Here is a 25,970-nt window from a genome sequence, read left to right on the forward strand (position 1 = left end):
AATGAGAGTAGATAGAAGTGATTTTGTTTTGTTAATGAATTTTGGAGATATCTTTCAGTAAGGCCAATTCAAGTTTTTTTTTTTTTTTTCAATTCAAGTTTTTACTTCAAGTGTTGCATGCCAGCGAAAATGGCTTCATCTTCTATATAGGTTGCTAATCCTTAAAATATATATGTATTTAGTCAGTGTTTTCATTGGTGTAAGTCAATAAGATGATAAATCTTCATTATGTAACATTTTAAGTTGATGAGCAGTATTTTAAGAGTTTTATTTTTAAAGCAAAAAGGTAAGCCAAATGTTAATCTTTAACACATATAGTGGTACAAAAATTTGTTGAAGTGCCAGATTAAGGAATCAAGTAGCAGCAACCAACGAGTCTCAACATATTAATTAACCCAGCTTCTTAACGAATAAATATAATTTAGTTTTTGTTGCTGAATGATTTCAAGACTACATTTTTCTTTTAGGATTGTTAGTAATTACGATGCAGTAAAATGTTAGAAATTACAGTGGTTGCTTAAAATGAACATGCAGCAGAAAGGATTCAACAGTGCTTTTTTTCATAAAGAGCTCTGTTGTTAGCACAGTTTTGCCTGTGGTTCCTCTCTTTTAGGGCAAGGCTGTAATGCCTAAAAGTTGCCAGGACTTCATTAAACTAATGTTGGATTACAGCCAGACATTTAGTTGGTTGAGACCCCAGCCTTCTCTGAGACTCAAGAGGAGCGGGTGGGAAAGGGAATGAGGTGGGAATGGGAGGTAGAAGAGACTTTTACACAGTAATTTATGTATTTATTGTGTCAGATGGGTTTAGCAGACTTTTAGAATTAATTTAAGTCTTTAAAGCCTCAAATAAGGACCCCTGGAGAGTCCTTAAGACCCTTTCAGAGGATCTGCAAGGTCAAACATATTTTCTTCGTAATTCTAGGATGTTATTTGCTTTTTTCACTATGTTGATATTTGCACTGATTGTGTAAAAGCAATTGCGGGTAAAACTGCTGGCTCCTTAGCACAACTCAAGGTGGTGGCACCAAACTGTACTAGTTTTCATTGTGATCTTCACTGAGAACTTGCAGTTAAAAAAAAAACCAAAACAAACAAAAAAAACCTACTCAGTTTCACGTAATATCTCTTAGTTGAAGCAATAAAAATTAATTTTATTAAATCTAGTCCTTTGAATGAAGGACTTTTTAATTGTTTTTCTAATTGTCTTTTTAATATTTTGTGTGGCAAAATGGGAAGCACAAGTATTTCTGCTGCTTACCAAAGTGTGATGATATGTACTTGGATCCAGTTCTTCTAGAAGGGAATGAATGCTCTTATCTCACCAGTTAAAGATGATGGGAGTCCTAGAACATTATAAACCCTCAATCCAATGATCTTTCGCTTAGGCCAATGATTCTTTCCTTTTCATTGAAAGTCATGTATTCCTGTAAGAATCTGATGAAATCTGTGTACCCTTTCTGAACACACCATGACCCACATGCATATACTCTCACACTCACAGGGTCACATAAGCACATGCTCACTCAAAGTTGTAAACAATTTAAGAGTTCTTGATTGGTCTCCTGGAGCGCATATTCATGGATTTCTAGCTAAAACTCTGTTATGGGTTAAATTTTGTCCCACACAAATTTATACGTTGAAGTCCTAACCCCCTTTACTTAAGAATGTGACCTCTTTTGGAAATATGGTTAATGCAGGTGTAATTAGTTAAGATGAGGTCATATTAGGGTAAGGCCAAGCTGTAATCCAATATGACTAGTGTCCTTATAAAAAGGGGAAATTTGGACACAGACATGCAAATGGGGGAGAACCACATGAAGATGAAGGTAGAGATCTGCAAGTCAAGGAATACTAAAGATTGCCAGGAAATTACCAGAAGCTAAGAGAGGTGTGGAACAGATTTTCCCAAATAGTCCTCAGAAGGAACCAACCCTGCTGACATCTTGATTTCAGAATTCTAACTTCCAGAACTGAGAGACAATAAATTTCTGTTGTTTAAGCCACCCAGTTTGTGGTACTTTTGTTTCAGTAGCCCTAGCAAATTAATACAGACTTCCTGGCTTGGGTTGTAGTTTCAAAGCACCTTTTGAATACTGGCCAGAGTAGTTTCCATAGGGAACCGTGCTCTAGCTTTAGGATATCTTATATTTTACTTTATTGATACTTTTTCAACATCAGAAAATTTAAAACTTCTTTCTGCTTATGGAAAATTAAAGGTGGAATATAAAATAGTGATTCAGTTTAGTTTAGCAAACTGTTTTCAGTTAATTCACTATGGTGTATTGGGCAGAGAAAGACACTGGAGCCAAAAGGTCTAGATTTGAATTCTTACTATAAGAACTTTGTAAGTCATTTAACTTCTCTAGACCTCAATTTTATTCTTTTAAAATGAGAAGTTGAACTTGAACCCTTTCTAACTCTAAAAGATACTGACTCCTATCTAACTTGATGAATTTGGATAGTATTTTTTTAAAAAATAAATTTATTATTATTTTTTTGGCTACGTTGGGTCTTTGTTGCTGCACGCGGGCTTTCTCTAGTTGCAGTGAGCGGGGGCTACTCTTCAATGCGGTGCGTGGGCTTCTCATTGTGGTGGCTTCTTGTTTCAGAGCATGGGCTCTAGGCGCGTGGGCTTCAGTAGTTGTGGCACATGGGCTCAGTAGGTGTGGCTTGCGGGCTCTAGAGCGCAGGGTGGCACACGGGCTTAGTTGCTCTGCGGAATGTGGGATCTTCTCGGACCAGGGCTTGAACCCATGTCCCGTGCATTGGCAGGCGGATTCTTTTTTTTTAAATTTTTTTATTATTATTTTTAAAAATTTTTGGCTGCGTTGGGGCTTCGTTGCTGTGCATGGGCTTTCTCTGGTTACGGCGAGCGGGGGCTACTCTTCGTTGCGGTGCGCGGGCTTCTCATTGCGGTGACTTCCCTTGTTGGGAGCATGGGCTCTAGGCGTGCAGGCTTCAGTGGTTGTGGCATGTGGGCTCAGTAGTTGTGGCTCATGGTCTCTAGAGTGCAGGCTCAGTAGTTTTGGCACACAGGCTTAGTTACACTGCGGCATGTGGGATCTTCCCTGGCCAGGGCTCGAACCCATGTCCCTTGCATTGGAAGGCGGATTCTTAACCACTGCGCCACCAGGGAAGTCCTGGATAGTATTTTAACTTTAAATTGACCTGATGTGTTTTAATGTTTCTGTTATTGTATAGTTAGGCATAAATTTCGTAGAGTTGCTTGTAGGAATATATTTTGTAGAACTTGACTTCTGGTTAAAATTTTTACTTTAAATAGTACTAATGGAATAGAAGAAGACTATTATGATTCAAGCTGTGTCAAAGGCTCTTACCTGCGCTCCCTCTCTACCTTTTATCTTGTCAGACTGTATCCATCCATTTAGAGCATTGGTTCCCAGCTTTTTCTTATTATACCATAAATTGGACACTACTGAAGTCTTGTGTTCCTGAAGCCTGAAGGGAAAATCAGATACCGTAGTTAGTACTGTTTAACTGTTCTGTCGTTTCCTCTGCTATCATGTTTTTATTCATTCATTAGAAGTCCAGACATGGAAAGGTTCAGTGTTTGCAGGGTACTACATAATTTGTGGGACCTAGGGCAAAATAAAAATGTGGACCCCTTTGTTCAAAAAGCATGAAAAGATAGTAAAATATATACCTTTTTCTTTTCTTCCATGTCTCTCTGACTTACAGGGTTTTAAAATTTGTCATTTAATGTCATTTTAAGTAAATAAGAATTAAAAACTTAAATCATTATCATGTATTTTAGCATTCATTTTTATATTGTGATGCTCATTTAAAATGCAAATATAAGAATATTTAACTGATTTGTGGGATCACTGAAATTAAAGTTATATTTTATAACTTGTACTTGCATGTGTAGTTTTTACCAGAACAGTAGAAACACTTACGAAACTAACTCAGCTGTTTTTATTTTACTTCTCAATACATGAATATTCTACCAACATTCTACGTTTGGCTTACTGATGAATAAGGAAGGCCTGAGAGAAAAAAGGAATTATGGGTTTGCCCTGTCTTTACCTTTCCTTCTATGTCATCATATTTTGCATAAGTGGTTGCCTAAAACTGGCAAGTAATAGGAGTAAGAAAGGATATGATAGGGTTCTTTGGTTGTTCATGTTTCATAGAACACCATCGCCTTTTGTGTTCTAAGCAAATTGTGGCCTCTTGGGGCTGTGAGCACCCTCTTCTCCAGATTAGAGTTGATATAATATTCTTTGTACTCTGTGGCTAGGGAAGAAACTGTTATTTTTCTGAGGATCCTTGCTAGTCCTTTTGTAGATCATCGTCAGAAGGACCCTAGGGGGCTTCCCTGGTGGCGCAGTGGTTGAGAATCTGCCTGCTAATGCAGGGGACACGGGTTCGAGCCCTGGTCTGGGAAGATCCCACATGCCACGGAGTGGCTGGGCCCGTGAGCCACAACTACTGAGCCTGCGCGTCTGGAGCCTGTGCCCCGCAACGGGAGGGGCCGCGATAGTGAAAGGCCCGCGCACCGTGATGAAGAGCGGTCCCCGCACCGCGATGAAGAGTGGCCCCCACTTGCCGCAACTGGAGAAAGCCCTCGCATGAACCGAAGACCCAACACAGCCAAAAATAAATAAATAAATAAATAAAGTAGCTATAAAACACAGATTTCTTTAAAAGAAAAAAAAAAAAAAAAAAAAAAAAAAAAGGACCCTAGGTTGTAACCAATGAGATAAGGAAATTGATGTTAACCATTTGCATAGAATTATATTGTTTAATAGGATCCAACCACCAGAACAGGAGTCTTACTGTTCTGTTTTCTGGGACATGAACATAGTTTCATGAGTGAGGAATATTTTTAGCAAATTAAAATTGCTCTCTAAGGTACAGTTAATTAATCCATTATGGTTTGACCCCGGTTTTAAGGGAAACCATATGAAGTTGAGCATTAATGAGTAAATAAATCTCTGTGCCAGAGATTGGGAGACTTTTTGGGTCATGGTGTCATACAAGCTTGGAGTTAGGCACATGTTAGAGGTTGTTGTGACTTGGTAATTCAGCTGTTTCACTTTATCACCAGTGTGCCCTGACTGCTACTCAGGGACAGCAAGAATGTTCTAATAAACTTAAAGCTGTGGTGATGCTGTAATTGATATTAGTGGCTTAGGTCTGGGGTAGTATAGCTGAGCAGTCCTGTTCAGGCATCATTCTCCATGCTTATATTTGTTCTGTCCACCTGTGGCACCTTGTTATTGTAAATATTGTTGTGATCCATCTAGTTCAGGTACTTCTTAATAATACTGTATTCACATTATATTCTGCATAAATATTATACCCGGGAGTTACACCACTAATGGGTTTTTTTTTTTGGAGAGTTTCTTTTGTTCTTGTTTTTGTTTTTGGACACGCTGCACAGCATGTGGGATCTTACCCGGACCCCCTGCATTGGGAGCGTGGAGTCTTAACCACTGGACCACCAGGTAAATCCAAGAGTTATACATTATTTTTATAAAATAGATTTAGTTTTTCTCAGTGAATCCTCTGTTTTCTTTATGAAATCCCAAGTTTAAAAAAATCTCTTCCAGGGAGTTCCCTGGTGGTCTACTGGTTAGGATTCAGGCTTTCACTGCCGTGGCCCGGGTTCAATCCCTGGTCGGGGAACTGAGATCCTGCAAGCTGTGCTGCGTGGCCAAAAAAAAAAAAAAAAAAAAAAAAAGTAATTCTTGACTTTAATTTTCTGGGATGATGAGTAAAGTGCTAAAAGATGTAATGGTCAGGTCTTGGTGTCCAAAAGTTTGTGTATTGTCTTATATAAAATACTTTCTATAAAGTGTTTTTTAAAAGCTTTGTAATTTTAGGTGGCAAAATAATTCTATATGTTCATTTTCTCTTAGAAACCATATATCTGTGGTTGCTTCTTAGGTCTAACTATCAATATCCACCCATCTGCACTGGTAGGTTAAATTGCTTCTCATAAAAGATTGGTCTTTACAAATTTTTGTTGTTAGCTTTTCATTATCACTAGATGTTAATTGTACTGGCACAATAGTATATGAAATCTAGGGAAGAAACAAATCTGTGTGAATCATAGGAGAGTTAATGGGTCCTCCCCAGAGCTCTCATTTAGTTAGATAAATGTATGTAAAGCACTTAGCCCTGTGCCTGGCACAGAGGATGTGGGCAACAAGTGTTTTTAAAATAAATAAAAATTTAGATTCTTGTAAGCATTAGTATTAATTATATTAGGGACTCTAATCAGTCTTCTATCTTTGAGATTTGAATGAAGCAGGAAATAGGGCGTAGGACCTACAAGGAAACAGGAAGTCTACCCATGTTTTTATTTCACATTCCACTTGAACTATCTTGGAAACACAGGGTAAAGCATCAAACAATGGTTATATATGGGTCTTTTTTTTTCTTTTTAACTATCTCTTTATCTACTTTGTATTATATTTTTATTTTAGGATACTGGGGATGGAGTGTCCTGTGTCTGGACATGCCTGGAATGTCTTTAATTGATTCATTAATATCAGGAACATTGTGTTTCTTTGTCAAGGAGATAAGTTTTTTTTCATTTCCCATTCATTAGTCAAAGAAACAAAGTATTCTTCTTAAATGTTCATTAAAACTGGTATGTGACTCAAAAACCAAATCATTCAGATCAAACAGGATGTGGAAAGAACTCAAAAAGCTATGTAAATAATAACCTAGTTGTATTATAAATGAGTAATATATAATCACACTGAGGGAGGTGGAGAGGAAAAGAACTAGCCTAAGTTACTTTGAAAAATGATAAAGCTAAAGACAAAAAAATGTTATACCCAAATATTATACTCTAGTTGTTTCTTTCTCATAGCGGTATGGATGAGCATTTCTAAATTGCTATTAGCAATTCTACTTTAAATGTATACTTGTATTGAACAAATAAGTAAAAATATTATGGATATTGAGAGTTAGGTTCTTAACTCTGTCCACTGAGAAGACCTAGAAGTAATGACACCACTGTAGCAGTGAAATACACTGCTGCCCAGATCTTGGTTTCTAAATAACATTCTCCAGTAAAAGGAAGCCTGGAGAAAAATGATTGATTCCAGGGCTGGGTCAGGGAAATCAAGATGAACTGGAACATTTAATGGTACCAGAAAGTAAGGAAGTGCTCAAAAAATGATGAGGGTATGTTGGAAGGATACAGTTAGTTTGAAGGTACTTCCACTGGCCAAAGCTGGGACAAAATAAGCAATGATAGTATTGGATCACAATCCCTAGACTAAAATAAATATCTGTGAGTCTATACTAACATTAACAAGGGAGAAGGGACAGCTCTTTTTTTTATTTTATTTTTTTAATTAATAAACTTTATATTTGAGAGAAGTTTTAGTTCACAGCAACATTGAGGGACAGCTCTGTTTTACAGAATTCCAGTTAATAAATGGAGAGTGAATGATGGAAATAAAAAAATCATCATTAGGCAGATACTGCATAGGTTTTTGTTTCAGGCAAGAATCAGTCAGTGGATACTAATGTTAGTGAGTGAAAGCATAATGAGAAACAGGATGTTTGTATAGTCTCAAAGTATCTTTCCAACAAGATATTTTTTAATTACAAAGGGAACCTTATTTACAGTGGAAGAATCCTGGAGACACCACCTAACCAAGTGACACATTAACATTTCAGGCTTCCTTGATAAGATGCACTGAGGACACAGCATCACCTCTATGGTATTCTTGCCAGAGAAGCTTAATCTCAATGTAATCATGAGACAACAACAAACCCAAATTGAGGAACATTCTATAAAATGACTTATCATTTCTTAAAAAAAGTCTCAGGGTCATGAAAAACAAAAAACTGAGGAACTATCACATATTAGAGGAGACTAAGGAAACATGACAGTTTGTGGGATTCTGGATAAATCCTGGACCAGAAAAAGAATATTAGTGGGAAAATTGATGAAACCTGAAAAAGGTCAGTAGCTTAGTTAATTGTGTTTTATCAGTGTTAATATCCTGGTTTCCATAATTGTACTGTGGTTGTGTAAGATGTTAATATTAGGGAAAGCTAGGGTAAGGTTATATAAAGACTGTACTATTTTTTGCAGATTTTCTGTAAATTTAAAATATTTTCTGTTGAAAAGGTAGGTGTGTGTCTTATAATTCTAAAAATATTTAAGGTGGTAAAAGGAGTTCTTGAGGTAATAAAATGATGAAGTCACCAAAACTTGTGACTAAATTTCAGTTAATTCTTTAGGCAGATTCATTCATCCTTGACAATTTTTACTTTAAAATTGTCATGAGGGACTTCCCTGGTGGTCCAGTGGCTAAGACTCTGCACTCCCAATGCATGGGGCCCGGGTTCAATATCTGGTCAGGGAACTAGATCTCACATGCCGCAACTAAGAGTTCGCATGCTGCAGCTAAAGACCCCACATGCCGCAGCGAAGATCCTGTGTGCCAGAACTAAGACCCGACGCAGCCAAATAACTAACTAACTAACTAAATTTTTTTTTTTCTAACTAAATATTTTTAAAAAGTCATGAAAGGTGTCCTTTCCTCTGCCTAAGTATTTTGTTCATATAATCATGATTTTAAAAATTTCTGCCCCATAAGAATTAGGAAATAAAATCTTTGAATGTAAAACAAGAAACTCCCTGACCGGAGAAAAGTCTCAGATATAAGAAAACAAAGATAAATCCAGCGTTAGATTGAGCATTTACACAAGTCAAAAACCAAAACAAAAGCCTCTGTCCAAAATCATTGCAGATGAGGGTATTTTCAAGTTGGAGAGGAGTGGTGCTGTATTTTGAGTACAGAAAGCAAATGGTTGAGAAGAAAGAATGTCTGGATGTTTGAGCCCTGTAAGTGAAAGGGATGAGATTACTGAGTGGGCTGTATAGGTATTGGGCTGGCCAAAAACTTCGTTCGGGTCTTCCGAAAACATTGCACAGAAAAACTCGAACGAACTTTTTGGCCAACCCTATGGAATGACTTTGTGGGGAAAAATTGGGACCCTAACTTATTGGTGTAGAGATTGCAAGATGGTTAGACAGTCAGTTTAAGCTGTTAGGAAAGTTTTAAAATAAGAGAAAGAGAGGAGAGAGCAAGCTAGAGGGAACATCTGGGGGATGTGTTGATCAAGATAGAAAGGTTCGGGGCTTCCCTGGTGGCGCAGTGGTTGAGAATCTGCCTGCTAATGCAGGGGACACGGGTTTGAGCCCTGGTCTGGGAAGATCCCACATGCCGCGGAGCGACTGGGCCCGTGGGCCACAACTACTGAGCCTGCGCGTCTGGAGCCTGTGCTCCGCAACAAGAGAGGCCACAATAGTGAGAGGCCCGCGCACCGCGATGAAGAGTGGCCCCCGCTTGCCGCAACTAGAGAAAGCCCTAGCACAGAAACGAAGACCCAACATAGCAATCAATCAATCAATCAATCAATCAATCTTAAAAAAAAAAAATACTCCCCTTAAAAAAAAAAAAAAAAGATAGAAAGGTTCAGCTTAGAGAAGCTGAATATACATTTCTGTATTTTCTGAATATCACAGAGGTTAGTCAAGAAATTTCTAGGGGAATTGTCTGTGTCAGAGTTTTTGAAATGGAAGTTTTGACTTTTAAGCTTGAATAGACTTTGTTCTATGTGAATCCTGAAATCCTTTTTCTGCCCTCAAGTTTAATCGGAAAACATAAAAAGAATTAAATCGGTAAATTAGACATAATAAAACTCTACCTGGGTGAACATGTCATACTTTATAGATGGCTTCTGTTGTATCTGTACTTGAAGACGATTATAGGTGTTTTTCTTTTTTAAATTTTATTTATTTATTTATTTTTGGCTGCGTTGGGTGTTCATGCAAGGGCTTTCTCTAGTTGCGGCAAGCGGGGGCTACTCTTCGTTGCGGTGTGCAGGCTTCTCATTGCGGTGGCTTCTCTTGTTGAGCACAGGCTCTAGGCGTGCAGGCTTCAGCAGTTGTGGCACGCGAGCTCAGTAGTTGTGGCTTGCAAGCTCTAGAGCGCAGGCTCAGTAGCTGTGGCGCATGGGCTTAGTTGCTCCGTGGCATGTGGGATCTTCCCGGACCAGGGCTCGAAACCTTGTCCCCTGCATTCGCAGGCGGATTCTTAACCACTGCACCACCAAGAAAGCCTGATTATAGGTGGTTTTGTGCTGCTTCTGTATCATTTTAGGATGGCTAAAATTAAAGCTTTAGAAAAACTTTGTGCTTTGGTATGGTATCTGCACAGCAGGAGAGTAATCTCAATATAAAGATATTAAAAGATGTCTTTTTGGTGCTGATTCTCATAAATCTTGGTGTCCCTCCAATATGTTATTGATTTAACAGTTTCTAACACTGTTTGGTGCAAGAATCATTATAGATATTGAATTCTCAGTTTACTTCATTTTCCATTTTTATCCTTGTTTACATAGGCTTGTTTTCAGTTTGACTTGAAGTCTTAGATTGAGGCTCAGACTATCACATGTTGCAAACAGAATAATATTGTAGGGAAGAAAAAGTCTTTTCCTCTACCCTTCTGTGTTCTTGACTGGGGCTCTGTAACAAAAAACAGATTACAAACAAAAGCATACAAATTTATTTGATATAAGTTTTAAATGATATAGGAACCTTCATAAGGAAATGAAGACCCTAAGAAGCAGATAAGCCTGAACATTTTTATACTAGGTTTGATGAAGAGTGGAAAATTGTGAGAAAATGTGATAGAACAAAAGTATATGAGCTAAAGGTAGTAAACTGGGGGAAACATAGCAAGACCTGTTCCTTTGGATTCCTCTTGGTGTCCCTCTGTCTTTGAAGATAAGGATGCTTTTTTTTCTCCAGGTATAGGGATGGCACCTCTCACGTAGGGGTTTTATGATCTGCTTCAGGGGAGATGGAGGAGGTCAGAAAGTCCTTCCTGCACCTGCTGTTTCTCAGATTCCTTCAGCTTAATATATTCAGTATGCAAAGGTGCTATATTTTAGAATGGTGGGGTTTTTTTGTAATTCTTTCTTTCTTTTTTTTTTTTTTTTAAGAGTGGTGTGTTTTGAACCCCACCAATATTACAAATACTATTTATGGTCAAGAACTTAGAACTCTACTCTTCACGTTAGAGTACATGTCCAAAGATAGGTCATTAGAGTATAGCTATTATTCTGTAATTTATGTATTACTAATTTAATGTTATATGTAGTGAAATTGTCCTATGTTGGTACCTTTCTGCCTAATATCTTTGGCTTCAGCTTTAAAGAGATGAATTTTGTTGGAGCCTGCCCAGGTATACAAGTGATAGTTTTCTGAATATTCTCCATAGTGGGCCAACATATTTTACTTGCTAAAATGTTATTTAAGTGTCTGTGGAAATGAACTGCAGCATACTTCAGGCTCCCCTATTACTTACTAACCTCATTTTGAAATGGCTGATTTGTAACAGTGCTACTATCCTATTGGCTTTGTGACAGATGGAATGAGTTTTCTGCCCTTTAGCCTGGAAAGTATGTCTTGAGTTTTTACTATTTTATTTGAAGTCATATAAAGAAAATATCCACTACATCCTGGGGAACTTTGCTAAGATCAAAGATTATCACTTTGAATTTTGGTAGTATTTTATAGTATTCAAAGTGTTCTCATGTGTATTTCCTCATTTGCTAGAGGTAAGATCAGTACTTTTTCTATGGTGGGAATAGTAGTCCAATCATGTCATCACTTATTAAGATATGTTTTGTCATGATTTTAAGATATAACTTATATTTGGCATCAATAATTCTCAATAAAAATACAGGCAAGAAGTGTTAGTTTTGTAAATTTTATAATTGGGAGATAATAAATCTTGTGGGAAAACTAGAGTTTATATAATCACTAACTACACTATTTAAAAAAAAAATTTTTGTTTCCTCAAACTTGTTTTTCTGTGTTTATACCTGTGCTGGGTCCAGTGTCTTCAGTAATTACTATTTCATTGGTGGTTCTAAGATTATGTAATTGAAGCAGGAAGAGGAAAACTATGTTTTTTTCAGTTTCATTTTATTATTTTATTATTAAATATTTATTTATTTATTTATTTATGGCTGCGTTGGGTCTTCATTGCTGTGTGCAGGCTTTCTCTAGTTGCTGTGAGCAGGGGCTACTCTTCGTTGCACGGGCTTCTCATTGCAGTGGCTTCTCGTTGTGGAATATGGGCTCTAGACGCATGGGCTTTAGTAGTTGTGGCTCGTGGGCTCAGTAGTTGTGGCACGTAGGCTGTAGAGTGCAGGCTCAGTAGTTGTGGCGCATGGGTGTGGTTGCTCTGTGGCATGTGGGATCTTCCCAGACCAAGGCTCGAACCCATGTCCCCTGCATTGGCAGGCGGGTTCTTAACCACTGGGCCACCAGGGAAGCTGGGAAAACTACTTTTTACATGTGTATTGTATACCATTTGCCTATATGTATAAGTATACATACAGTTGATTCTCATTATTTGTAGATGCTTTATTTGCAAATTCACCTACTCACTAAAATTTGTAACCCCAAAATCAATACTTTTGACACTTTTTTGATCACTTGTGGACATATGCAGAGCTGTGAAAAATTTGAGTCATCTGATATGAATGTTCCCAGTGAGGTCAAACAAGGCAGTGCACTGCCTTCTTGTTTCAGTTCTTATACTATAAATAAGTGTCCCCTCCATGGTCTATTTAGTGCCACATTTTCTCATTTTTATGCTTTTTTTGGTGATTTCACTGCTTAAAATAGCCCACAAATGTAGTACTGAGGTGTTGCCTGGTGTTCCTGAATGCAAGAAGGCTTTTGTGGAGAAAATACTTACATTAGAAAAGCTTCATTCAGGCATCAGTTGTAGTGCTGTTGGCCATGAGTTCAGTGTTAACGTATCAACAATATATATTAAATAAGGTTTCTTTAAGCAGAGACACACACATAAAACAATGTTATATATTGCTTGGTTGATGAAAACGTTGTGACCAGAGGCTGTAGGAATCTAACCCTGTACTTCTCCTAGATGTTCATTATTTCTTAATTCAGTGTTTGCAGCAACTTTATAGAACATACAAGAATCAGCTGTGTGTGTGTGTGTATGTATGTATGTAAATATGTATATGATACCTATCTATGTTCCGTATTATATATTAAACATATTATTAATGATACTACATATATTGTATATTATTAATTATGTATGTGTTGTATGTATCCCATTCTCATCTAATCCTACAAAAGCATCCATACTCTTATGAATGAGGAAAATAAGGTAGACACAATTAATATAGTAGCCAAAATTCATGGTCAGGCTCCAAAGTCTGTATTCTTTTTAGATTACACTATCTGCTTTGCCTAAGAAATATCATATAAAACATGTAAATATATCTTGGCATTCAGTTAGATTGCAGGAATAGTAAGTTTTCCCCTCACATCCATCTTTCTATTTGAAAATTCAGTTGCCTTGATTTTAGGGTAAAATTCAGCATCATGTACTTTTTTGCTTTAAAAATTTAAATACCTTTTTCTTCAGTGATTGGTTTATTTAAAATGACATGGGCTAATTAGGATAACTTTTTCTAGGTAGTTTTTATTGATTCTTTTTTTGGTTTTGTGTTTTAAGTACAGCCTTGACTGGGAAATGTGAAACTGCAGAGTTTCAGTTTCCCTAAGTAAGGTCTCATACGTTTAGTATATCTAATGTCTCCAGAAGAAGACAGTATCTTGTTGATTCTTAAGCTTTTCACTACTATTTGTTTTCCAAAAAGCACAGTGAGAAATTAGAAAAAAAATTTATTATATAAATAAAAGAAGAGAATGATGCACATTTCCTCCAAAATGAATCAGAAGATTTCTATTAACAATGCTTACTTATCCCTTCCGTTTTTCTCCTAGAGGTAGAATTGATTAATTAATTGCCTACTGCTGCTTATTGCTTACCATAAACACAGGAATTAGGATGTATCTAACAAAAAATAAAAATAAGACACTAAGAAAAAATAGAAGACTAACCCTTGACAATAATTGAAAGGTCTAACATCCATTTAAAATACACATATCCAAAAATAATAATAATAATAAAAAAAATACACATATCCAAAGAAATATTGAGCAATTGCAAAATTAAGCTTGAAGGGTGTGTTTTTACTAAATAGTATAGCACAATTAATGAAATTAATTTATACACAGAAACTCAGTGAATTTTATTGATTAGTCTTACATATCCAGACTCCTTTCAAATACTGCTTCCAATTAAGTCTTCTGGGTTTAAGTTGGAGGATGGGGCCTGCTGGCGTTCCTGAATATGCATTCGTAACCCTACATCCTGCCTGGAATATGAAAACATTTGTAGAAGGGTGAAGAGTTTTTTTTTTTTTTTAATTTTTATTTATTCATTTATTTATTCATTCATTTATGGCTGTGTTGGGTCTTCGTTTCTGTGTGAGGGCTTTCTGTAGTTGCGGCAAGTGGGGGCCACTCTTCATTGCGGTGCGCGGACCTCACTGTAGCGGCCTCTCTTGTTGCGGAGCACAGGCTCCAGACGCGCAGGCTCAGTAGTTGTGGCTCACGGGCCTAGTTGCTCCGTGGCATGTGGGATCTTCCCAGACCAGGGCTCGAACCCGTGTCCCCTGCAATGGCAGGCAGATTCTCAACCACTGCGCCACCAAGGAAGCCCGGGTGAAGAGTTTTAAAGGCGATGTTTAGCAATTGTTTTTTTGTATATGAGATCCAGTTTAGAAGAAAAAAAATATTACCAAGTTTCATTTAAAAAAAAAAAAAGAAAGAAAGAAAAGCTGTGTTTTTCTTTTAAAATCAGGCAGTGATATATTTGCAGGCGTAGTTACCTATCACTGAAGGATTTTTCCCCCAGAATCTTAAGTCTGTATAATTATTACTCTTAGCGCTTTCTATAGTATTTGGTAGTAAAGCTATCCCCTTTAAACAGGTTTTAAAATGTTTTCAATACTGAGAGTTGTTTAGAGGAGGGGAATTTTAGAAATTTAGAGGCAAGGAGGTGAGTAGTACTAGAGTTCAGCCACAGGTAAGGAACTTCCCCTTTTTGCCACTCTCCCTCCCCAAGAAAAGAGACAATTCCACTAAGATTCATAGATGTTGGGAAAGCAGCAATGGGAGAAACTGTTGATTTTTTGCATGTGGAGTGGGATGAGGAAGAGGACTCAAGAATTTGAAAAGTGAGTGTATAGTAAATAACATGTACTGTCATTTTAAAGTTCATTAAATGTTTCTTTTAAGCTCACTTCAAAAAGCAGAAAATGCTTTCAAAGAAACTTGTGAATGACAGCTGCTTTTTATCTTATCCTGTAGCTAATTTGAAGTATTCTATACAGAGTTCTTCAAGTTGCCATTTCTAGTGTCTGATCATCAATGAAGTTTATATATTGTTATAAAATAATAAATATAAGGAGCTAGATATTAGCAGGAAAGTAGCAACAAAGATATGTAGACCAGATAACGACTCAAGGCCTGTTAGTGAAGATATATCTAACTTCATGGTTTGACACGTGACTTCTAGTCCAAAAACAGCATTGACAGGTATAATTTTAAATGAGCTCAAAAACAATTTTAACATCTCCTTGTAGTAGAAGAGCAAAGTGTTGTGCCTAGCCAAGTTCTGGGACTGGAAGTTGGCAATGATGAGTACGAACTAGGTTCCTATAGGGTTAACAGGGTCCAAAAGTGACCATGTGACAAGATCAGAACCAGGCTTCCTGCCTTGAACCCAGGTGTTCTTTCTCCTTGAAACGAGGCCAAAAATCCCCCCAAAGAACAACAACAACAAAAAACAGCTTCTTCCTTCTTGGTGGTAAAAAAATTTAAAAATTTAAAATCTTTTCATTAACTACGGACCTAATGAGTATGAGAATGAAGACGCTTACCCTTATGACCAGAACTTAGCCAAGGTCCCTCCAATCTGTGATGGCATCTGCAGCATCCCCAGTATCTTTGCAGGGTTCGAGTTTCAAAATGATATTATAGGAACCTAGTTTAGGACTACGAGCAGGAGGTAGATATACGGGTGAAATACCTGAAAGTATCCTGGGGAGCAAATGGTGAGTGGGAGTTGGGGGAGAGAGAGAAAGAGAGAGCAAACAAAAAGTCTGAGACTGCAAACTCAAATTTCAAAACATATGCAGAAGAAAATCTAATACTGAGGAAGGTCATTAGAAATGATCCAAAGGTGACACTTATATGTGGAAAAAAAATCTATATGTGAAAAACTTGAAGAAAATATATATCTTTTTGACCTTGGTCTAGAAAAGGATTTCTTTAAAAAGGTACAAAAAACAAGTAATAAAAGGAAATTAATAAATGTAATTAAATTAAATTAAAAAATTCTGTACAACAGGAGATATCACAAAATGAAAAAAGCAGCTGCAGGTTGAGAACGATATTTGTAACATATGTAATCAAATAAGGATTATTATCTTAAATAGGAAAAACACCTTAAAAAAACAATTCAAAGGGAAAATGAGAAAGGATTTGAATTCACAAAATAGGGAACCTGGATGGTTAATAAGCTTCTGAAAAGATGCATGATTAATCAAGGAAATGCCAGAAAGAAGATAAAAAAAATTCTGGAGAGTCTGACATTAGCAATTCAGTGCTGTGGTTGGAAGTAATATATCACTTAGGCCCTGAGTTAGGACATGGAGCAAGACCAAGAAATGAACCTTTGTTGTTTAAGGCAACGGAGATTTTGGGATTATTAGTGAACATAATCTAGTTTATTTTGACTGATAAAAGCGGACGTAAATGGCTTCAGGACTAGGATGAAGGGGAGACTTTTAAGTACATGTCCCGGTATACCTTTAAATTACTATGTGCAGGTATTATATTAAAAAGTAAAATTACTTTGGTTACCATATAGAGACTAGATTATGAGAGGATGTGGAGGAACCAGTAAGGAGGCTATCAAAGTTGGTTAGGCAAGAGATGATGACAGTCAAAACTAGCATGGTGCATTGGATACAGATTAATACAGATAGAAGGAGTCTAGAGATATTTTGAGGTAAAGTTCATTGCACTTTGTGATTAATTGGATGTTATGTATTTCTGCAGTGGAAATTTTTATAGTGAGCATATAATACATTTGTGGGTCTAAAATAAAGTGATTAAGTAAAAAATAAAGAAGTAGGCCTTTAACAGGGTTTCATTATCAAAATAAAGTTATGTTGACTGAAATAAAAACACACAACATGAGAGCTGAGAGTTTCAGTTTTATTTGGGGACTTACTGAGGGCTATAGCCTGGAAGACAGCCTCTCAGATAGCTCTGAGGAACTGTTCCAAAGAGGAAGGGGGGAGGTCAGCATATATGGGATTTTGGAGAAAAGGATATATGCAATCAGGCATACATCTTGGTAGAAGGTTGCTACTAGTCACGAGGAACACATATCTCAGTTAATGATTTTAGTGCTTTTCTAAGTATGGGAAGATGCAACAACTGGGTTCATAAAATTTTCTCCTGAAAATAATCTGGAGGCCTGTTCTGCTAGTTTTCCCAGAGCACAGAGTGCCTCATTCCTGATCTCCTTCATAGCTCCTTTTAGGGTGTGTTCGTTGAAGGTCAGTGACTGCAGTGGCTAGTGACTTAATTCCTGTAGAACCAGACAACGAGTGACATTCTTTAGTTGGCAGTTGTTAAGTAAAAAAGAAGTAGGCCTATAACAAGATTTCATTATCTTCTGAGCCTTAAAACTTTTTCATTTCTATATTATCATTTCTCTGAGGTAGTTTGATTTCTTCACTTCACTAACACCCACCCACTTCCCTCCCTCCCTCCCCCCCCTTTCTCTTTCTTGCATACACTCACTCTCTGTAGTTCACAGTTCATCAGAACTTAACAATTTATAGTTCCTGTTTCTTTGGTTCTGTTCATATTGTTCTTTTTAAAAACAAATTATTTATTTATTTGTTTATGGCTGCGTTGGGTCTTTGTTGCTGTGCATGGGCTTTTCTCTAGTTGCGGTGAGTGGGGGCTACTCTTCCTTGCAGTGCATGGACTTCTCATTGTGGTGGCTTCTCTTGTTGTGGAGCATGTGCTCTAGGCACACGGGCTCAGTAGTTGTGGCACACGGGCTCAGTAGTTGTGGCACATGGGCTCAGTAGTTGTGGCTCCCGGGCTCTAGAGTGCAGGCTCAGTAGTTGTGGCTCACGGGCTTAGTTGCTCTGCGGCATGTGGGATCTTCCCGGAGGACCAGGGCTCGAACCTTTGTATCCTGCATTGGCATGCAGATTCTTAACCACTGTGCCACCAGGGAAGCCCCTCATATTGTTCTTGAATGCAGTTGTACCTCTTGATATCTTACTTGACTTTTTTTTAGGTCCATCACGAATCCTTTATCTTTCCTCATGCCTCTAGCTAGAAGTTTTCACATGTGCCCATAGCATTCTGTTTACTTCTGTCACAGCATTTTTCCTTCCAAAACCGTTCTTCCTTTATTTCCTGGCTAAGTTATTGACACCACTATTTACCCTATTGCCTAGGCCACAAATACAGGGCTTATCTTTGGTTCTTGATTATTCTCTCAATTTCCATGCCTATTTCCACCAGAGCATCCTACTAGACACCAAAGTAATCCTGTCATTTCTAAGGAGATTAACTAAAATCATCTAGAAACAGCTATAGCATATACAGCATACAGAAATTATTTTCTTACCTCTTAATATAGCCCTTGAGGGATTTTTCTTATTTCCATTATACTGGTGAGGGAACTAGGTTCAAAGAGGCTAGGGTTAAATGTTAAAATTTTTATGTGATTTCAAGGCCTATGCTAGTTTTGTTTGGTCCTATAAATATTTCTATAATCCATTCCCTTTATTTCTCTCAGTTCCTACCTTTATCATGTTTCTCTCTGGATTATTGCAATAGCTTTTTTTTTTTAATATTCTTTTCCATTATGGTTTATTATAAGATATTGAATATATGCAATAGCTTTCTAACTGGTACAGTGCCTCTCTTCTCTCCCTCCCCCAATCTCTTTTTCATACTCTGCCAGAGTGCTTCTTTAAAATACAAATCTGTTCATTTTATTCCCCTGCTTAAAATTCTTCAGTTGTTCCCTGTGGCCTACAGAATGAAGTTCAAACTCCTTATCATGGCACATCCATCATCTGGTTCCTGCTTACATTTTCAGCATCATTTCCTACTACTCTCCCTTCCCCAGTCTGCATTCCAGCAACACTGAACTGTTTATGGTTACTGGAATTTAACATGTTCTCTTCAAGATTTTGCTTTTGGAATTTTCCCCTTGCATGGAATTTCCTTCTCTCCTGGTCTGCCTTGTGAATCCTTACTTTTCTATCACAGTTCAGTTCAAGCTATAGTTCTGTGATGTGGACATTTAAAAATATTCCTTGACTTTCCCCAGAAGGATGAGGCAGTGTTAGGATTGTCTGCATCCTCTTTTTTTGCTTCCAGTAGAGCATTTACCACATCGTACACTGTTTCTCTCACCTATTAGACAGTGGCATCCTTGAGGACAAAATTGTTTTCTTGAATTTGAGATTATCTTTTTAACTCTAGTCCCTAGTATATATGAGTCTGGCACAGTAGATATTTGTATTAATCTGCTTGGGCTGCCATAACAAAATACCGTAGACTGGGTGGCTTAAACAACAGAAATTTATTTCCTTGCAGTTATGGAGGATATAAGTCCAAGAGAGCATGCTGGCATGGTTGGATTCTGGTGAGGGCTCTCTCTCTGACTTGCAGACAGCCACCTTCTTGCTCTGTGCCCCCATGGCCTTTCCTTGTATGTGTATGTTGTGGGAGAGAGAGAAATCTCTTTCTCTTCCTCTTCTTATAAGGCCAGCAAGGCTATTGGATTAGGACCCCACTATTGAAGTCTATAGCAGGATTCAATATTTGTTGAAAGAATCATTTAAATTATTTTTATTTTATGATTCACTGTTTATATGATTGTCTTTGCTATTAGATTATACATTTCTTGACACTTGGGGTTGTTTCCTATTTTTGTATTTCTTGGACTGTGAATATATGGATTTTCAAGAGTTGTTGAATGAACTAATTTAATTGCATTATAGAATGAGATTGATGTGTTATTTAAGTCAGATAGATGCCTAAGTAGGGCTTCTGAACTACTAATTTTGACTGACTTTCTTCTCTAGATCTCTTATTCTTTGTCTTCGTATTTCAAGGCAACCATTGTTACTAGTTTCAGAAGTATTCTATTTATATATAAGTATTATATATATTTATCACTGCAGGATTTTTGTCATTAGAGATAATAAATTATATAAAATAACCAGTATGATGTAATAAATCTAGTAGATTTATTACTGCTCCTGCAGTCAGAAAATTCCTTTAGGATTTGTTTTCATTTTATAGTTTAAAATAATCTGTTAATTATCAGATCACGAAGGTTCCCCATATTCATGTGTAAGTAGAAAGTAGAAAAGTGATATCTAATATCAGATAATGAATTATATCTTACCAGTTATTTGAGGTTATTCTATATCATGATGTTTCATTCCATTAGCACAGTGGTACTAAACAAGAGGTGATTTTGCATCTGGGATATTTGACAATGTCTGGAGACATTTTGGGTTGTAAAAACTAGGGGATGCTACTAGCATTTACTAGATAGAAGCCAGGGATGCTGCCAAACAGTCTAAAGTGTACAGGACATCCCACATAACAAAGAATCATCTGGCCCAAAATGCTAGTAGTTCTGAGATTGAAAAACCCTGTATTAGCATAAAGCATAATGAATTGAGTATAAGCCATGGCCTCTCTCGTTCTTTCTATAATTATAGTCTACGTTGACTCTTCATTTCATGATTTTATAATTTTAAATCTAAAGCGATCCTAGATTAGGTGTTATCTGATATGCAGCAGATGTGTACATCTGTCCTGTTTCTCAGATTCTGATCTTAAAGTCATTTTATCATATAGTGTTGACATTTGCTTTTGAAAGTTTTCACCTTAATTAAAAACATACCAAAGGCAGCAGAAGATACGTGTTTCTTAAACTAAAATGATAAAGTGATCCTTAACTGTTCAGTACTTTGCTGCTTTTGAGTTTGATCTGACCCTATTGCATAACCCACTGAGGCTAAAATTATATAGCCATCTGCCAGCTGGTAAAATAGTAGCAGTCTAGGATGTTCAAGAGTATTGGTTTGCCTCATTGGAGGCAGGTAAGGCCTACGTCTAAATTTCATCTTTATGGGACCTCCAAGATATTTAGGGCTATTAATAATGTAATTTTTCTCTGGAATTTGGCAGTTAGATGGTGAAGGTGATTCCTGGTGGATGTGAAGTCATGAGAAGTAGGTGATGTGAACCGATGTAATAACTGGTGTCCTTTTAAGAAGAGATGAAGGCAGAGATGCTTGGAGGAATGCGGTGTGATGATGGAGATGGTGATTAGAGTAATGCCATCTGCGAGCCAAGGAACACCCAAAAATTGCTGGTTAGAAGTTACAAGAGCCAAGGCAGGCTCCTCCCATACAGGTTTCAGAAGGAGCACAGTCCTGCTGACTTCTAGCCTCCAGAACTGTGAGACAATAAATTTCTGTTGTTTTATGTCACTCAGTTTGTAGTACTTCATTACACTAGCCCTAGAAAACTAATACAGTATCCACATTATTATCTTTAATGATGTTGAAGAAATTCAGTAGGATTGAAGGTAACTCTGAATTATTCAAAAACTTAGTCTTTTAAATAGAGTTGCCTGAAGGTCTTGCCAAAATCCAGTAGTGTCTCTGGGCTGTCCTGAATTCCTGACAAGGGAGAAACTGGTCTCTTCCTAACTGTGGCATCATAGGTCACAAATTGACAAGTTGCCTGTCAGCTGATATATCAAATAGTGGTTTGGATCATAAACAATATTTTCATTTTTAGATTAACTTTCTGTAGCCTGAATTGTTGCTGTTTTCTTTGTTTCATAGTGAATTTTGTTGGTATTATATGCGCTACCTAATAAATATTCTCTGGGGAAGTTGCAGTGGTTTTAACTGGATTAAAGCCCTAGTTCTTTTCTTTGAAGAAATGACAAATGTTGCTGGACAGTAGACAGCTCTGCTAGATAATCAAGAGATATTCAGGTTTCTTTGTTTATAGTGACTGCCATGCCTCCAGATTTTCTCCTTTAAAATGAAAGCTATGGGCATTTCCCATTAAAAACATGGGAAATTCTTTCACCTCTACAAAAATTTCAAAGGCTTTAGATTTAGGACCCCTGGAACAGAGGTTGAGACTAAAGCTCAGTTCATAAGAGGCAGTGTCTAATTATAGTGGCTGTGGTAGAGCAGAGGATAGTAAGCGACTCCTGAAGGGAAGAACAGAGGTGCTCTTTGTGGTAACATTCTCCTGATTGGGACCATGGCTTAGGTCATAAGGTTTTCTATTCTAGGGCCCGGGCCTACCCTAAATTAATGTCTTGACATTTTCAGTTGTTTATGTTTAATTAATATATATTTTTTTCCTGTTAGAATTGCTTATTGAATTTTTAACAAAGGCTGAAATTTGTTATTTCCTGAGGAGGAGTAGCATGTTACTAGAGATAAGGTGTTACGAATAGAGAGAAAAAAATATAACTTAAGGGAAATTATTTACAAGTGACCTTATGTTTCCCAAATTGATAACTGGTTTCATTTTTCTCAGGAACATTGGTAAATGTGGCTACACAGAGTTTATAGCTATGATCGTATACAGCAGATACATACAAATTAATTGAAAGAAGTATCAATTCTAGGAAATATCCATTCATCTATCCTCTATGCATGGGCATATGTGTCATTATTGTATGTGTATAGGGAATGGAAGATCACTCACCACACCCTCACCTGCCCTACCAAGTTCTTCAATTTAAAAATGAGCATAGGGATGGAAGTCAACTTTAATTTGATAAAAAATACAGCCACCTGGCAAAAGAGGATAAGTGCAAAATCAGTTGCAGTTAACTCAGCCAGTGGGTTGGTAGCAATAAGAATCCATGTTTTATTAACATGTTTTCATTCAAAAGGATATAGTTTATCCTGAGCTGTACCTCTGTTGTGGTTTGGTGAGTTTTGTCTCCTGAGCTTTTGAGTTGATCTGTGGGCTGTGACTAGCATTAAAAGATATTAGTATATTGCCCATAGTAAGAAAAGTATTGTTTCATGAATTTTTTGTTTAACTTACATGTGTATGTACGTGTGTACTAGGTCATACGACTCAAAAAAAAAAAAAAGCATTTCTTACACTGTTGTAAGTTAACTATAAAATGGCACATCATTTTTAATAGTGTTAATAAATTGGCCATTTTCATGAAAACTTTATCTTGATATAGAAATTTCATTTGGTTCTTGGCTTTGTAATTTGCAACAGTGCATGGCCTATCTTTTGAATTAGCAAACTCTGAAAACATCCAAGTAGATCATCTATCAGAGATCTTACATATAGGATGAAATTCTGCCTTTTTATGGAAAATTTGACTTCTTTGATTCTTTCCAAGTAATATTTTGTGATTCTAACTTATTTATGGTCCTACTCCTAGAAAATGATATAATCTTTTTGTACAGTTTTTCCAGTTGTACTGAAAATAACCTCAGCCCAAATTGGTTTTGCCAAATTTGGCAGTTTTGCAAGAAACATGACTATACAATTCTTTACTAAGTCTTTGCAAAATATTTTGTCGTGCTGTAGGAATTGTGCTTTACTCAGCTTGCTTTTTCTTATTTTCATGCCTTCCCATATTACCCAAATGGAAAATTCTTCTTTTTAGTAAATTAACATCCCTCTGGGGGCTTCCCTCAAAATACTTAAATTTACCTCTCTCAGGAACTTCAACTGATTGTTTATATCTTTGCTTCTTCTGTTTTCAGTTGTTGCAAATAAATTTTCACTTGTTGTATAATGTTTTACAGATGTGGTTTTTGTTCACATGTAATATTTTCTATAACAGCTTTATGAGAAATAATTTATATATCTATAATTCATTCATTTAAAGGACAAAATTCAGTGATTTTTAGCATGTTCACAGTTGTTCAACTGTCCCCTTAATCAATTTTAGAGCATTTTTATCACGCGCCCCCCCCCCCCAAAAAAAAAGTCCTGTACCCATTAACAGTAATTCTTCATTCACTCCTTCCCCCAGCCCTTGGCAACCTCTAATCTACTTTCTGTCTCAAGAATTTGCCTATTCTGGACATTTCATATAAATGGTATGATAAAATACACGTGGCCTTTTCTGTCTGGTTTCTTTCAGTTAGCATTCTGTTTGCAAGGTACATCCATGTTGTAGCATGTATTAGTAATTCATTTGTTTTTGTTGCCTAACATTCCATTATGGATATGCCATATTTTGTTTATCCATTTATCAATTGACATTTAGGTTGTTTACATTTTTTGACTATTGTGAATAATGTGGTTATGAATAATTTTGTACAAGTCTGTGTGAACATGTTTTTATATCTCTTGGGTATATGGTTAGGAATGGAATTGCTGGGTCATGTTGGTTGAGTTGTAAACGTTTCTTTTATGTTTTGGATACCAGACTTGTATGAAATATATAATTTGCAATTTTTTTTCTCATTCTGTAATTATTTTTTCACTTTCTGCATGATGTACTTTGAAGCATTAAAGGTTTAAATTTTGATGTTCAAATTACCTATTTTTCCTTTTGCTATTGTGCTTTTTTGGTGTCATAGCTAAGAAACTATTGCTTAATCCAAGGTCACAAAGAAATATGCTTATGTTTTCTTCTGAGAGTTTTATAGTTTCAGCTTTTACATTTGGAGTCTGTGGTTTGAGTTAATTTTTGTATATGGTGTGTGAGGGGATCCCACTTCATTCTTTTGAATGTAGATATGCAGTTGTGCATGGATATACAGTTCAACTATTTGTTGGAAAAGCTAACTTTTCCCCCACTGAGTTGTCTTGGCACCCCTGTTAAAAATCAATTGACGATACATGTAAGGATTTATTTCTGAACTCCCAATTCTATTTCCTTGATATATATATGTCTGTCTTTATGCCAGTACCACACTGTCTTGATTAATGTCACTTTGGTAGTGAGTTTTGAAACCAGGAAATGTGAGTCCTCCAACTTTGCTCTTTTTCAAGATTGTTTTGGCTATTCTGAGTCCTTTGCATTTCCATATGAAATTTAGAAGCAGCTTGTCAATTCTGCAGAAAGGGAACTGGTATTTGATAGGGATTACATTGACTATGTAGATCAATTTGGGGAGTATTGCCATTTTAACAGTATTAAGCCTTACAATCCATGCGTGGGATATCAGTGACTTTCGATGACTTTTTGTAATAGTTTTCAGTGTACCATTCTTAACCACTGCACCACCAGGGAAGTCCTGGAATCGTATTCTTAATTTCACTTTTGGATTGTTCACTGCTAGTATATAGAATACAATTGCTTTTTGTATATTGGTCTCGTATTCTGCAACCTTGCTGCACTTATTTATTAGTTCTAATAGTATTTTGTGATCACTTAGGATTTTCCATGTATATGACTGTGGCATCTGCAAATAGAGATAGCTTTACTTCTTCCTTTCTAATCTGAATGCCTTTTATTATTTTTTTCTTTGTCTTTTCTCTTTTTTGCCTAGAATCTCCCGTACAGTGTTGAATGGAAGTTGGGGAGCCAACTTCTTTGTCTTATTCCTGATCTTAGAGGAAAACTTAATTTTCAGTTTTTCACCATGAAGTATGACGTTAGCTGTGGGTTTTTCATAGATGCCCTTAATCAGGTTAAGAAAGTTCCCCTCCATTTCTGGTTTGTTGAGTGTTTTAATCATGAAAGGGTGTTGTATATTTCTTAGGATGCTATATAAGCATTGGGTAATATTTATATATTTTTCCACATGATAAAATAATCATAATACTAGTCTTTCAAAACTTTTCTCTCTTCATTTTTTCTCTTTTGTGTTGAAGGGAAAGCAGAGATGACAGCAGGAGAGTTATTTACAATAAGTGTCTTTTTGAATTTAAAAACGCTATTTGATCGTTATAGAATAGTCATTAATTTAGTTCATTT

At 36.6% G+C, this 25,970-nt stretch overlaps 1 protein-coding gene and 1 long non-coding RNA gene across 3 annotated transcripts in view; both read left to right on the plus strand.

The window, feature by feature from the left end:
• BMPR2 (bone morphogenetic protein receptor type 2) overlaps positions 1-25,970 on the plus strand; it is a 188,105-nt gene that overhangs the window by 27,194 nt on the left and 134,941 nt on the right. The window contains exon 2 of one of the 2 annotated variants that reach the window (XM_082467004.1): positions 21,221-21,493. The exons of the other annotated variant lie outside the window; for it this stretch is intronic. Within the exon in view, the coding sequence (XP_082323130.1) occupies positions 21,346-21,493 (148 nt within the window). The 5' untranslated portion in view covers positions 21,221-21,345. The remainder of the gene's footprint in view (positions 1-21,220; positions 21,494-25,970) is intronic. 2 annotated transcript variants of the gene reach the window in all.
• On the plus strand, positions 4,707-12,593 carry LOC309663435. The gene is made up of 2 exons (XR_014265271.1): positions 4,707-9,134; positions 9,478-12,593. It is a non-coding gene; the product is annotated as an uncharacterized lncRNA (long non-coding RNA).

This window comes from Balaenoptera physalus (assembly GCF_965194825.1).
Source record: "Balaenoptera physalus genome assembly, chromosome: 6".
NCBI lineage: Eukaryota > Metazoa > Chordata > Mammalia > Artiodactyla > Balaenopteridae > Balaenoptera > Balaenoptera physalus.